The following is a 15,322-nucleotide window of genomic DNA, read 5'->3' on the forward strand; positions in this document are numbered from 1 at the left end:
AAGTCTGAACTGTACAAACTTGCCAACTATCTATTCTACGATTGATTTTATTGTTGTAATGTTTAAATGTATTTTTAAATTATACTAGTGGACCCGAACCTCGGCTACGCCCGCTTGAACTATACGAATATTTATGAAATTATTTTCAGTTTTCAGTAGAGAGATGCGTTAAGCACGCTTATTTTGGGTGACGTTTTCTAACAACAAACTTTGCAAATCGTTGCTTAGCAACGGCGGTTGTTATAAACATGGCGGAATAAATTGCATGTCAAATTAATAAATATTTTAATATATTGATATATATCGAAAATATTACAAATATGAGAAAAAAAAGTATCCTATGTTCATCCCTAGACCATCAAGTATCTCTATATGAGTATTTTATCACAATTAAATTAGCGGTTTGGCCCTGATTGCGTAAAAGACAGACAGACAGACAGACAGAGTTACTTTCGAATTTATAATATAGGTATGGATTTTGTCTTCAACTTCACGCTGTATAAGCGGGAGCATAGTGTTAAGATACTCCGCTCTCCAGTTTCCGCCGAATTCTGTAGGCATTGCGTGTCGAGTAGCGTATATATAACTCAACGTACATATGTGTTTGTGTATAAATGTATAGAAAACTAAATATATATGTACAGTACCTAATTTACAAAAAAATATTTCCCAACAATGCGCCTAACATTACCATCAAGAGGTTTCCTTCCATTAATTATTGTTATACCTGAAACAAAATAATATACATTAATATTAATATCTTCATATATTATTGTATATAGTTTATAATATACAGGGTGGAATTGTCTGCGCCACTTTAAATGAAACCACAGTTTTAACTACTCTATAAAAGCCTAATATAATTCGGAAAAAAAATAATTCTCAAAAATGAAGAAGTTTTTTTTTCAAACAAAATAAATAATAAAATTATCGTTTTAAAATAAAACGCCATTTGTAAAGTATAATATAGGCACGCACACACTTACCTGTCAAAGCGGCAACGTCGCATACGTATGTGTGCGTGACATTTTTAATTCTGGGTTTGAAATATTTTACCCTATATGCAGTTTCAATAAAAGAAGCGCAGCCTCTTCCACCCTGTATATCTGTAGTATAATTGACATGTGCTCCAAAAGAACAAAAACTAAAAGACCACGTTTGTAGGTATATGTATATAAAACTTAGAGGAAATTAATACATATGAAACATGCTGATGCTACACTGGACGCACAATATTTAATTATCATAGTAAATTTAACTTTAAAACTTCGAATAATAAACCACACAAAGAGACAAGTTGCGTTGAGACCAGTCCTGAACCAGTGGCTCAAGTGTGCGACTGTAAACGCGACAGGATTTGGATTCGATTTCAACTTGAGAAAATAATTTATTTAACATTTTCATTTACTCGCTCTAGTCACGAGGAGAGGCGCAGCGTTGAGTTCCACTACTCAACACGCAATGCCTCCAGGATTCGACGGAAAGTGGACCAACATAAAGCTAAAAAGAAAAGACAGAAAATGTCGTACGTCATCAAAGCGAAAACTTCCACGAACATAAAACTTAAGAAGAAGTCAGTGGGAAATTTCAATTTTTCCAAATGCCCAAGTTCGTGACAAGTTTGCGTTATAATTCTAAAAGTTTCTCGCGCGAGAGCCAACTGCGATTATGCACTTTCATAAATCTGCGTGTTTAAATACTTTGGGGGTTCCGACATCCTGCAGATACTAGTGCAGAGATAATAAAAAATAGGGGGCTGAAGCAATATTGAACTTATAGCTCTGTGACCCAAATTCATCCTTTTTGGTGTCAATTATCATAATATATCTTGTTATTTAAATGTTTCAAAAAACATATTCCTTTAAAATATAAGTATGAGTTTTTAAAAATAACTATATAAGGCCAGTCATGGCGCAGGGGCACAAAGCGTGACTGTTAACGCGACTGGTTGTGGGTTCAATCCCCACTCGAAAAAAGTTAATATTTTATATTTTAATTGCATCGTTCTATTGTCGAGGAAAAGCGCGGCGTTGAATTCCACCACTCAACCCCCAATGCTTCAATAGTACAGCTTTTAGCTGTATAAAAATAAGTTAAGAAAACTCAAATTGGCTATATTATTAATTAATTCAAAAATCAATATTGCGTATAGTAAAGTAAATTAATTAATAATTCCTTTTAACAATTTTCTAAAGTCGTCAGGCGAGCTTATAACGAGTTTTAATTAAGACAATATTTTCCACTATCGCGGGGTGTTATAGAACAATGCAGGCGCGTTCCAGCGCAATCGTCCTTGAGAACTCCGCGATCGATAATGCTGAATGAATGCTTTTTAATATGCGGGAAAAACTTCACGCTATCCCGCATGTAACAGAGTAGGCAGGGAAAGCCTGGTGTTAGGACACTCCGGCCTTCAGTGGCGGAACTCAACACTTTTTCTTTTTACCAGAACAAAGAAGTGAAAATAAATTGTCCTTCCGAGTAGGAATCGCACCCACAACCAAAGCGTTTACAGGTAGTTACACAATATCTCCATATTAAATGGTCATTCATGAACCTAGTCACAATCTGTTCTCACCAAAACAGTTCCATTCCATACTTTCACCTGAATTTCAGAGACATTGTGTGTTGATTAGCGGAATCCAACGCCGCGTTTTTCCCCGGTACCAGAGCGAGGAAAATTACAATATTGAATTTCATCGAGTGGGCATCAAATTCACAACTAGTCCTTGTGCCTGTGCCACGACTGGCCTCAATATCAATATCGAAACAAAACAAAACATTAACTAAAACAAGAAATAAAGAAAATTACAAACAAATATTTATCGATGCGTTTTGCGAGGTTGCCGCCCCGCACTGCAGCGTTTCCACCGTATTTTTCCACGAGCGTTAACATAGCCCTTATACCTGGGTAATAAGAATCAAAATGGCTTAACCACGTCACACTGGCGGCAATAACGCTGCGACAGCGTCACTCCGCGCGGACGACTCGCGGCAGGAAGACGCGTGTGACTTTATTTAGTTTTTAATAAGTGAGTTATCTTTGAATGGATGTATTGTTAAGTAGTATGTTTTAAAAGGTTAGTTTTGTTATATTTTACTTGCTAAGTAAATTGAGGTTAAGAATTGAAGCTTTTGTTTTGGTAGTTAGAGTAAATACGAAGAAAGGAGGAGGAATAATAAGATAGATTATTAGTTTTATATTAGTTTAAAGTTTAAATTAAGCTTAAATATTTACGTCAAGGCAGGCAGGTAGTTTTATTGTAGAACGATTCCTATATGTAATGTCATTGCACCGCAGCGAGTGCGAGCGAAACACTAAACGAACGTCGCGCGTTCTTATGGCGACCGAATATTTTTATAGCATACATTATTATGAGTATAATTTTTGAATAAAGTATTAAATTCCTTATGTCCCTGTTGATACTCCAAATGTATGAGAACTACAAAACAGCCTAAAATACTTGTATTTTACAATACATGTAGTATTTTCATTATCGCAGAGAAAGATAAAGTAAATTTAATTATTATATTTATAATAATACAAATTTGCAATAATATTATCAAGGTCAAAGTAAATATCAATCGCGTATCTGCAATCATCGGCGCGCCCGTGCAGCGGTATGACGTCACAGCAGAGATAAACACACAAACATTTAAAATACACCAAATACTATAATTCATACCCGAGGCCAGTCGTGGCGCAGGAGCACAAGCGTGCGACTGTAGACGCGACAGGTTGTGGGTTCGATTCCCACTTAGGGAAGTCAAATATATAATATTCTAATTTTTTCACTGGTAACGAGGGAAAGCGCAGTGTTGAGATCCGCCAATCTGCCTCCTGCCTCCAGAATTCGGCGGAAAGTGGAAAATGGAATTGCCTTAATGAGAATGGAGTATCATAGCACTGGCTATCTATATTCCCTTTGCCTAATCTGCTGTGCGGATTACAGCGTGAAGTTATAGTTCACTCGAACCTGCGTTTCTTGGAAACAGTCCATTACAAAAGTGACCTAGTAATTTCACTACTTCGGTCACTGGGTCTTCTTACTTATCTAGATATCGCTATACTTACATAATATGCAAAAAGGCTAAAACTAGGACCAATATAAAAACTGGATATTATATTATAATTTTTTCCCATATTCTCAACCAATTTAATCAAAATTTACATTTTCAGCAAAAATATTACAGCCCACCGTTCAACATGATGGAGTATTCACTAGACGGGGAGGCTTTTATAGGTGAAATAAAGAAATATGAAGAGTTATGGGCCGCGGGGAGTGAGGGTCACAGGTACAAGAGCGTGGTCAAGCGGACGGCCTGGAGCAAGGTGGCCAGGGTGTTCATAACAGATTTCGATAGTATGAGCGAATTAGAACAATGTGACGTTTGTGAGTTTTATTTTTTCAATTGCATATTTAAATAAGTTGCCCTTGTCCATAGTAAATATAAGTCCATTATTTTTGTACTAACTCAACATTTCACGGGATAAATAGGGAGAGGCAAGAAGTAAATAGATTTTTAAAAAAATTTTTGTCTTATTTAAATTTAAAAAAAAAACTTTGTAGGACTTATTTATTGCTATCGTGTTCGTTCGTTAATAAGTAACAGTATGGACAATAATGATGTTGAAAAGAAATATCTTTTGCTAATAATCCATACCTATATTATAAATTCGAAAGTAACTCTGTCCGTCTGTCTGTCTTTTACGTAATCAGGGCCAAACCGCTAATTTAATTGTGATAAAATACTCATATAGAGATACTTGAGGGTCCCGGGATGAAGATAGGATACTTTTTTTTCTCATATTTGTAATATTTTCGATATATACCAATATATTAAAATATTTATTCATTTGACATACAATTTATTCCGCCATGTTAACAACAACCGTCGTTGCTAAGCAACCATTTGCAAAGATGGTTGTTAGAAAACGTCACCCAAAATAAGCTTGCTTAACGCATCTCTCTATTGAAAACTGTAAATAATTTCATAAATATATTTAATAAATATTCTTATAGTTCAAGCGGGCTATATATCCTCTATATATAAAGTTTAAGTTAGTAAAGCAGGTAAATAAAATTTTCTATTAAGTTAATGAATGCTGGCATAAGTATTTCAAGAAACGGTTACGTCGTAAAATTAATATGAGTCATATAAACGTGTTTCACATTATACAGCTGTAGTTTATGAGTATTGCGAGAAAAAGGGAAAAGCGACAGAAATGGGACATTTTAAGAATAGTTTCTTGTATTTAGTAGCAAATTAACAATAAAATGTTAAGCAACTAATAAAAAGTATTTTAAATGTTAATGTTGTCTTTACATTAACTATTTTCCTCTCTGTTCAATATTCTATTCTTTTTTCCTTTCAAACTCTATTTTACATGCAGTTACAATTAAGGAGACGACTTTCTGTTTAACAAATTTAATTATTATAATGATTGAAATGACTACTTCAATTACTATTATTATCTAATTAATACTTATGTAACTAAAAAAACTTAATCTACTTCAAGGAATTAGTTATAACAATGCTTATAACGTGTGATAATTGTTCCAGTTCGCAAGTTGCACAGCAAATGGCGCAACATCCGGGACGCCTACGTCAGAAATCTGAAGCGGAAGTCGGGCCAACGAGAGTATATGTACGCGAAACACCTAACATTCCTCAACAGTAGATACCTGGGACAGACGAACGAACAGACCGACGATGAGTCGTCGGACGAAGACAAAATAACTGGCAAAACCAAAAACACAGAATTATCGTGTCACAGTGACGACGAACCTACTATAGTCAGTGTTAAAAGGCAGAGAACTGAGAAGAGAGCGAATATCGAATTCGTTGATACCCCAAATCTGGTCACTAGTTTGCCCGATTTCCATCATTCTGGAGAAGACGAGGACAGATCCTTCTTCAATTCTCTATTACCTGCTGTACGGGAGTTCAATTTGGATCAGAAGCTAGAGTTTAGGTGTGAAGTTTTAAAACTTATCAAATATATACGTTCAAACACAAGTAAGATGAAGGCCGAACAAAATTCACAATGTTTTCATTAATAAAAAATAAAATAAGGAAAAGTCAATGTGAGTCTGTGATTGATCGGAATTAGGTTAGGAGAGCGCATTAAATATTATACGTTGAATATTTATATATAATACATATGTATGTATTTGAGGCCACAGGGGCATAAGCGTTTGACTGCAAACGTAATGCTTACGGGTTCGATTTCCATTGGGGGAATGAATAATAGAAAATAACAATTTATTAATATTTTCCTTTCGTTGCTCTGGTAACAAGGCAAAGCTCAATGTTGAGTCCCGCTACTCAACTCAAAATGTATATACTTACTGATTTTCGTCAAATAAAATTACTCGTTACTATTAATAATTTCTTTTTATTTATCACAAAACCTATTTCCATGCAATTTGAATGGCAAAAGAGAACTAAATTAAAACTTAAAGAAAAAAACCCAAAAAGATAATGGACATTCATTTCTATTCCCGGGATGTAATTTGCATTTTGAAAGTTTAAACATTTACCATAAAACTTAATTACAATGATTAATGCAGCGTTTTAAATTCCACCAACTGTTTCTATCATGACTTCTCACGCTGTCTTACAACATTCTTCATTTAATTCTTTCTTGTTAATCTAGATTTTATATTGTTCCTTTGTAATTATAAATTTAGGAGTAATTCTATAAAATTAAAAACAAAATCAGCTTCACGCTGTTTCCCGTACACAGGTGCAGGATAGACAGAGAGAGCCCTATTTTGGCCGAATTCTAGGATAATTGCGTGTGGAGTGGCGAAACTCACCGTTTCGACGGTCGATGCCAGACCAGACCAGTCGGAAATGAAAATATAAATTTAAATAAATATTTCATTTCCTCGAGTCGGGATCGAACCCACAACCAGTCGTGTTTACAGTCACACTCTTGTACTCCTGCGGCACGAATGGATCTGATCTGTCTCAAGATCTTTCTACTACAAAAGATATATGAAAATTCGTAATTCTTTTCTGAGGAAACGATTTCGAATCGAAGAAAATGATTAGTGTTACAATTTCATCTTTTTATATTATTATATCTTTTAGCTAGGTCCGTTAAATACTGTTTAATACCATATACGACATAACATTAGTCAAATCCCAAAGAAACCAGCCACTGCCACAAACAGCAACAAGTCCCAACAGCCAGAACGCGCGGCGCGGCAACGTCGCGAGAAAGTGGGCGAGGAACGGCAACAGCGCGATCGATATCACGAACGAGCCCGGCCGAGTTGTGCCGACGACCGACGACCGCTATCACTTATCACGAATGTAGTATAGTACTACTGATATGTTGTGGCCGTTTTGAAATTAGATTTTATGAACCATTGCTACAGGTCCATTGTTAAAAAACTAATCAAAAATAAGAAAACATTCTAACATGAAATATCGCAGCTATCTACAAATAATTTTAGAATGGCCACAACTCGTCGATCGTACTGTAATTCATATAACTACGCAAGTATAGATGTAGTCCGGAGTTCGAACACGTGGCTTTTGTTTATTGATTGTATAGATATAGATGTATTGCCATTCCGCGTTATGCAAGTGCGTTAATTCTTTTTATAAATTTATGGTGTATGTAAATTGTAAACAGATAGATGAAATGGTGTGAAGTGTTCTTTTAGCTTCACGCTGTATTCCGCGCATAGCAGGGTAGGCAGAGGGAACCTGGGAACCTAGTGTTAAGATAATCCGTTCGCACTAAGACATTTTTATACTCCACTTTCTATCGAATCGTGGAAGCATTACGTGTTGAGTGGATGAATTCAACGCCGCATTTCGCCTTGTTACCAGAGCGAGGAAAATTAAGATATTTTATTTTCTCCAGTAAGAATCGAATCCACTGCCTGTCGCGATTACAGTTACATGTTTATGCGCCTGTGCCTCGACTGGCCTCATGACTTCTTTTTAACTTTGTAGAAACAATTTGATTGATACAAATTGTTTGCGAGACAATATTAGAATATCATGTTAAAAACATATTTATTACTAAAAACCACTTTTTTTATATATTTCTATAAATGTTCGACTCCTTTGACTTACATTGCTTATTGGGTTATTTCCACTTGTCGCGCTTTAAGTAAAAAATATGTGTTAATGTTGAATATAAATATGGGGAATGAGGGTGACCTTGTTTCGATAACACAAAGACTTCAAAAGGAGAAACCTTAAAGGAATATATATTTTTAATAAATATATTTATTTCACATCATTTTCAAATAATATTAAGAATCATGTAATTTCTTTTATGCGTACATACATAACTGTACTGTTAACGATGCAAAGCGCGGCGTTAAGTTCCGCCACTCACCACATAAAATATCTTAATAGGATTGAAGAGTCTTAATTTATGGGCAGGATATAATGTGGAACTAAAAATATTAATTAAAAAAAATCAATAGTTCGGTCTGTGCGTTGTCTGTCAGTCAATCAAAAGTAAGGCAATGCAAATTTTTGCATGTGTTCTGCATTGCAGTACCTACAGCGTATTCCATTGCAGTTGCATCTAACATTTATTATGTATATATCTATATATATTTGCATCAGTGGAAATGAAAGTCCGTCTGCCAATAACCCTGAACGAACCTGTTCTAGCTCGTGGGAGTCGCTCTTGAAGCTACGGGCAGTGGTTGTATTAATGCGGCCTAAAATAGTAATTATTTGTTTATTGTAAAACATAAAATTACTATTAAGAGTAATACATAAAAAAAATCATATAATTAGAAATTGGGTGAAAAAAATAATAATAAAAGAAGATTTTTATAAAATTATCATCTTTACCATTTTGTCTGAGAATGACTATGCAATATAATTATTTTTCAAAGAAATATAGAAAATATTTAGTACATATTTGAATACTACAATTTCAGGTTAAAAGATTTAAATAGAGAGATATCACTTATATAAGTTCTCTTTTTCCACTGTATAGTGAAAAAATAACACTGAAATGTGGATCTCAGTGTTATTTTTTCCAGTTGGGAACGTAGTGCCATAACACTAGAGGCAGGCAGGCCCTGTTAACCGGGTAAGAGCGTGCAACTGCTTTTTTAAAAGTTAAAAAGTAATACAAGTTACAACCCATATACATTTAAAGCTATAAGTAATGGTCGTAGTTGTAAATCTAGTTATAACTTTGTAACATGCTCAACCGCAACGCAGCCAGCTCGTAGTAGCACACAGTTACGTGCAAGAACTTATTATACAGAATATACATTAAATTTTACTTAACGTTACTTATAGATATAATATGTTATATAAAATATTTTGTAATAACTTCTAAAAAAGTTGTAATTACGTATTTTTTTTAGCTTTACGAAGGATACAACTGCGCATAGCTGGCTGGGAACCTGGTAACCTAGTGTCAAAACACAACGTTCCCATTAAAAGATACTTCCGTTTCCCATTTTTAGATTTCGAAAGTAATTGAGATGAGAAAATAACAAATTGTTAAATATTGAACAAGCGGGCGAGTTCACGCGGGGGGCGTATTTTAATAATCCGTTAATTTCCATCATTACAACTGTAATGTATACGATTTTTATTTACCTAACGCAAAATTGTTACAAAAGTTATTTATAGTCTATATTTAAAATGTTCTAAATTTTAATTATAATCTGTCATTATGTATTATGACATTGACAAAACAGGTTTTCTACATTATTTGTACTCCAATTACAAACAAAATCGACTAAGCTATTATTATAACAAATATAGAAAGAACTAGAATAAACATCTAGAATGTACTATTGCATATAAATTCTAGCATAAATAAACAAATCACTAAACCGTGTATACAATAATGTCAGCGCGACTTCGTGACCACACTCACCTCGGACCTCGTGGCATTTACAATCATTAGGTATTAGGTACTCAGTTAAAGTACTGTTAACAGTTATTAATTGCGTTTAACAACGCGAAGGCCTTTCTTTTAATTAATAATGAACATTTGTACACATTAGTGGTTATAGAATAAGCATGGGCGTATCTAGATTCTAGAGATAATTTCCAGGGGGTCTGACCTTTAACTGTGAACGTATTCTTGGTCTTTTTTAATTATGTAGGTAATTTTTTTTTTGTTACTTAAAGTTTTGGGATGGGCACGGCCCATCCGGCTCCTACAATTCCTATGCCCAAGATAATAAAAATAAGTAATGAAAAGATTTTCATTCTTAGTAATAAACATAGGAAATAATTATTGTTTTATAGTCTGTAAATCTAAACATTTGGGACAGTTTAAGCGATTAAATATGTCTTGGGGAGTGAGTTCGATCCCCATTCAGGTGAATTATTGTATTTAAATTATTTGTATTTCTCCTGTCTGGTAAAGGAAGTGAAAAAAGAAAGAGCGCTTGTACGGTTCACAAGAGGTGTAGGTTCAAATCCCGCTCCATTCAAATGTTTATACATTTTCTAAGAAAGGATTTCTTCCCTTAGTGTGGAATAACATTCACAATAAGCAAAACATTCCATAAAATAAATAGTTATGTACAAAATCACTTTGTCAATGGGGTCCTTGAGCGTCGAAGAAACTTATTTAATAATAAACATTTAATTTGACCTTATTCCACTGAACAAATAATAACTTCAAATAGTAAACAATCTGCTTTTATAACAATATATAAGTTCTCGACATTGGCTAATAAAGCTTCAACTCATAATCAAATATTAAGGAAAGTAAACAAATATATATATTAGTAAATAATAAATTTTCATTCAGAATATTCTGGAAATAAAGTTACTTTATATTTAATATTAGTGACCCGCTTGCGGCTTCGCCCGCTTGAACTACATAATTATTTATTTGGTAATGTGCATTACTTTCGTTTTCTAATAATAATATCATATCATACCCACTCTGTGGGGGAACAACTCTCTTAATGTGAACGGAATGACTTTTAACACTACGTCCCAAAGTTCCCTCTGCCTATCCTGCTCTATGTAATACATTTTTTTTTTTCCCCTAGTTACACCATCCCATTGTTGGGCAATGGCCTCTCTCCATTTCTTCCATTCCGGTCTATTTAGGGCTATTGAGCACCAGTCAGGCCTATAATGGTCCAGCTCGTGATGTAATACAATGCAAAGCTAAAGAACGAAAAAGTACATAAAATAACAAACAACAAACCTACATTCGAACCTACTACCACAAACACCTATTCAATCATACCAATTGCACCATTATACCACTAGGTAGTGGCATAATGCATCAAGACGCGGACGCAGTACCTCGCACGACCTTGGATGACCCCAGACGGCGATCGATACAGCTTTCGAATGTAGACTAAAGAATGTCGCTGAAGTTGTGCCCTACTGGTGCACAGTAGGGTAGGGTTGTGTATAATACACAGAATAATATTATATAATAATAGGGAAAGTGAAGAACGATTTCTCCACTTTCCAATTTCCCTATTAACAAGACACTTCAAGACTTGCCTGTCTTGTCTTGTTTTGCGAAGTGTCTGGACACTGGTTTCTCTTTATTCTACTAGATGCTCTTTCCCTTAGGCAGTAAGCCTTTTACAGAATTTTATTTACCACTTATAAATTTTTATACAAAACTTTATTTATACTGAAAAGTCATAAATAAAATATTATATTTATAATAAAAATAATGAATTGGATGCGAAACGACAGCCATCTTCCATTCGGTGCTGCGGTCGCTTTGCACGTGAAAGCACTTCATTACTCGCGTTACGTATCTTGTGACTCATTAAAATGCTATAATTAACTAAAATTTTAACTAACTTGTGTTTTGCGAAAGGTGTTTCGTAAATTGTTAAAAGATAGTAAAATACAGACGTATAATTAAATTTTGTTTTTAGCTACACGGGATACAGCCGAACATAACAAGGTAGTCAGAGGTGACATAGTGTTACAACACTCCGTTTCCATCAAGACACTTCCGTTCTCCACTTTTTTCTGAATGTTGAAGCGATGACTATGTGTGAGTGGCAGAACGTAATGCTTTCGCTAGAAAGCATTATAAAAATCATAAAATGGCTTGGACATTTACTTTAATTATATTAGGTACTAGCGGCCCGCTCGCGGTTTCACCCGCGTGAACTATGTTATTATTAATTTCTGTCTCCATGACTACGTCCTAGTGATGTCTATGCAAAATTTGAGACTCCTAGCATTTGTAGTAACAAAGTTTCATACAAACTTTCGACCCGAAAAACAACCCCTTAAAAGTCGAATATTGCAAATTCCCGTCTTAGCGAGTACCTACGTCCTATAAATAACTCCTATGTAAAATTTCAGATCCCTAGCACATGTAGTTTCTGAGATTTCGTGATGAGTGAGTGACCTTTCGATTTTATATATATATAGATATGTTTTTTGGAGAATATTTCGTAAAACAAAATGCTGTGGAAGGAAAGTGTGCTCTAGATGTGGTATGTGTGGAGAAAATCAGAACAGTGCTACGAGAGAAGGTTCGCCCCACCTACCTTAATAATGAGAAAAACAGCGGAACTGATAAAAACTTTATCATTCGATGAGTTAAATTTTTAATAAAGTGTCTTCTTATAATTTAGAAAGTAAAGATTCTGCTATCACCGCAAAACACAATAAACTCACTCATTGTCCTATTTAAACTAGCAGTTCTATAAATTGACCATTTTAAAATAGACGTGGTCTCAGAGCTCTTAACAAGCGATTATAAATCTCAATATTTACACTATAGCTTTACACCACCAGCCGGTACTAATAATTTACGATTAAAATATGAAAAATACTAGTGTTTCACAGAAAGAAGGAATGATTTAAGTATAGCTGTGTTAATTGAGGCCAATTGCAGAGACACAAGCGAGCGATTGTAAACGTGACGGGTTGCGGGTTCCTTTCCCAATCGAGAAAACGAAACACTTCTTATTTACATATCCTCGCTCTGGTAACGAGGCAAAGCGCGGTATTTAGTAGGTACCCCCGATCAATACGTAATGTCTCCAGAATTCCGCGGAAAGTGGAAAAAGGAAGTGACTTAACACTAGGTTCACAGGTTCCCTCTGTCTACCCCGCTTTGTACGGGACTGATAGCATGTAGTTAAAAATGTGATTAAGCAAAACTAAGCCACGAACGAACGTTCTTGCAAAAATTGGTCCAACGGGAGCGAAAGAGAAAGAGAGGGAGAGAGAGATAGCGCCATGGAAATAGAACTCCACTGATAACAAATGCTAGTCGAGTCGTACATCTATCTATCTTTTCTTTTATCTCGCAAGCTCTTTGAATAGATAAGGAACGGTCACTTGCAGCCAAGTATTGTGTAACGTAGGTTATATAGGTTTTGTATGTGTGCGTTTCATTTGTATATACATGTAGATGTGTGTGTTGCGAAATAGAATTATTGTAAAAATTGTTAATTGATATCTTTCTCTAGTTTTATTATGTTCATTTGTTTAAATTTTGGATTTCATGAATTAATCAAAACATATGGAGCAGCGGTACAAACGTGTGTGTCTGTAAACGCGACGGTTGCGGATTCGACCCCCATTTGGAGGAATGAATTATTATTTACTAATATTTTCATTTCATTGCGGTACCAAGGCAAAAAGCGCGACGTTGAGTTTCGCTACTCTATAAGCAATGCCTCGAAAATTTGGTGAAAAGAAGGGAACGGAGTGTCTTAACATTATGTTCCTTCTGCTTACCCTGCTATATGAGGAATACTGCGTAAAGCTGAAAAAAGTCAACTCATAAACTATATGATAATTTTTCCAAAGTCAGGATTAATGCTAGGAGGAAGAAGACGTTATAAGGGAACCAAATACCCAAAAACCATATAAACATATTCACCATCAACAACAACACATCCCCAGAAAGAAAATAAAAATGCCATAATAAACAACAAACAACAATGAATCACAGATGAATCAATTAAAAAATTCGGAATCCACCTAACGACGGCGACGGGCAATGCACGCGGCGGCCGGTGACGCAAGCAACAAACAACACAATACAATAATAGCGCGAAGTGTGGCAACGCCGCGCCGGCAAGTGTGGCAACGGCGCGCCGCGAAGTGTGGCAACGCCGCGCCGAGATGTGTGGCAACGCCGCGCGGGGAAGTGTGGCAACGCGAAAATCGATGCGGGCTAAATCAATTTGACGTGAACGGTGTTGTTGCTTGCAACTTGTTATTGCTAGCGCTAATGGAAACTTGCTGAATGTGGGAAGTGGGTTCTTTTTGTGGGGTATTTTTATCTTACTTTCTAATATGTTTCGTTTAATATTTATCAATTATCAGTTTAATTTCTTGATAAGTTTTTTTGATGAATTTTTATTTAAAATGCCGTAGAGATTATTAAATATTTTTATCTTATTTTAGACTAGTCAGTCAGTAACTTTGCATTTCTCGTTGTCTTCTTATACATTATAGATTTTCCATGAATATTTTTTGCTTCTCGCTGTTTCCCACACTCAGCACGGTAGGCAGACGGAATCTCTGAAGCTAGTGTTAAAACATTCCATTCCCATTAAGACACTTCCGATTCCTACTTTCCGCCGAATTCTGAAGTCATTGAGTGTTGAGTCCATCGAACTCACAACCTGTCGCTTTTACAGTAGGTGGTGTACATGTGTGCACATGTCTTCAAGTATATATTTAAACGTTATAAAAATAATCAATTTTCACATTTTTTTCATAGATCATAGCGTAAAATATTAAGTTAGCTTTGGTTGAAATATAAATTTAAAAAAATACAGAAATCGCCATTACAAAACCACTAGTATCTACATTAATTCATTAAAAGAAAATTTGTTGATAATTATTATATTTTAATATTACTCAAATGAATAATGAATTTTAAACAGAAATTATATTTAATTAATACGTAGTACGTACAAATTAATTTATGACTTCACATAATTTTAGTAAGGAAAAAAGAATTAACAAAATGTGACCATATATGGGCAAAACCCATTATGGAAACTTGAAAATATGTTTTTTTTAACCATAATTAAAATAATGATAAATTCGTAACATAGCAAAGATAATTAGCTAAATGTTTAAAGTATCAAGTTATTTTTCTTTTATTCTAGCTTTGACTAAACTCGACGTAATTATATTGATGGATAAAAGAGGTGGTTGTGGATTCTAATTACATACATTAGGGAAATCAATTATTTTTAATATATCGCCCTGAAAGACGAAATGCAGCGTTTAGTTCCGCAATTCAACACGACATCGAAGCTTTCTTTCTTTCCCTTCTGTGCGGGAAAGTTTTGTTTTTTCAGTGTTAGGGCACTAGGTATTGCTTGATGACTAG

General features: G+C 34.8%; 2 protein-coding genes across 2 annotated transcripts in view; one reads left to right on the forward strand and one right to left on the reverse strand.

Annotated features, from left to right (window-relative positions):
• Positions 1–15,322, reverse strand: part of Smr (nuclear receptor corepressor smrter) — a 125,552-nt gene that overhangs the window by 90,292 nt on the left and 19,938 nt on the right. The gene's annotated exons all lie outside the window — the stretch shown is intronic.
• Positions 2,760–6,393, forward strand: LOC146540745 (uncharacterized). Its single transcript, XM_085204794.1, has 3 exons — positions 2,760–3,080; positions 4,181–4,394; positions 5,566–6,393. The coding sequence occupies exons 2-3, from the start codon at positions 4,208–4,210 to the stop codon at positions 6,060–6,062; spliced, it is 684 nt and encodes a 227-aa protein (XP_085060920.1). The 5' UTR covers positions 2,760–3,080; positions 4,181–4,207; the 3' UTR covers positions 6,063–6,393.

Source organism: Heliconius melpomene, chromosome 2 (assembly GCF_056956725.1).
Source record: "Heliconius melpomene rosina isolate 202511_hmr_F chromosome 2, ASM5695672v1, whole genome shotgun sequence".
Classification (NCBI taxonomy): Eukaryota; Metazoa; Arthropoda; class Insecta; order Lepidoptera; family Nymphalidae; genus Heliconius; species Heliconius melpomene.

Excerpts from the sequence above, each read along its gene's own strand:
- LOC146540745 (XM_085204794.1), top strand. The coding sequence starts at position 4,208 with ATGATGGAGTATTCACTAGACGGGGAGGCTTTTATAGGTGAAATAAAG. Across the intron at positions 4,395-5,565 it reads ATTAGAACAATGTGACGTTT|TTCGCAAGTTGCACAGCAAA; the intron begins GTGAGTTTTATT and ends TAATTGTTCCAG.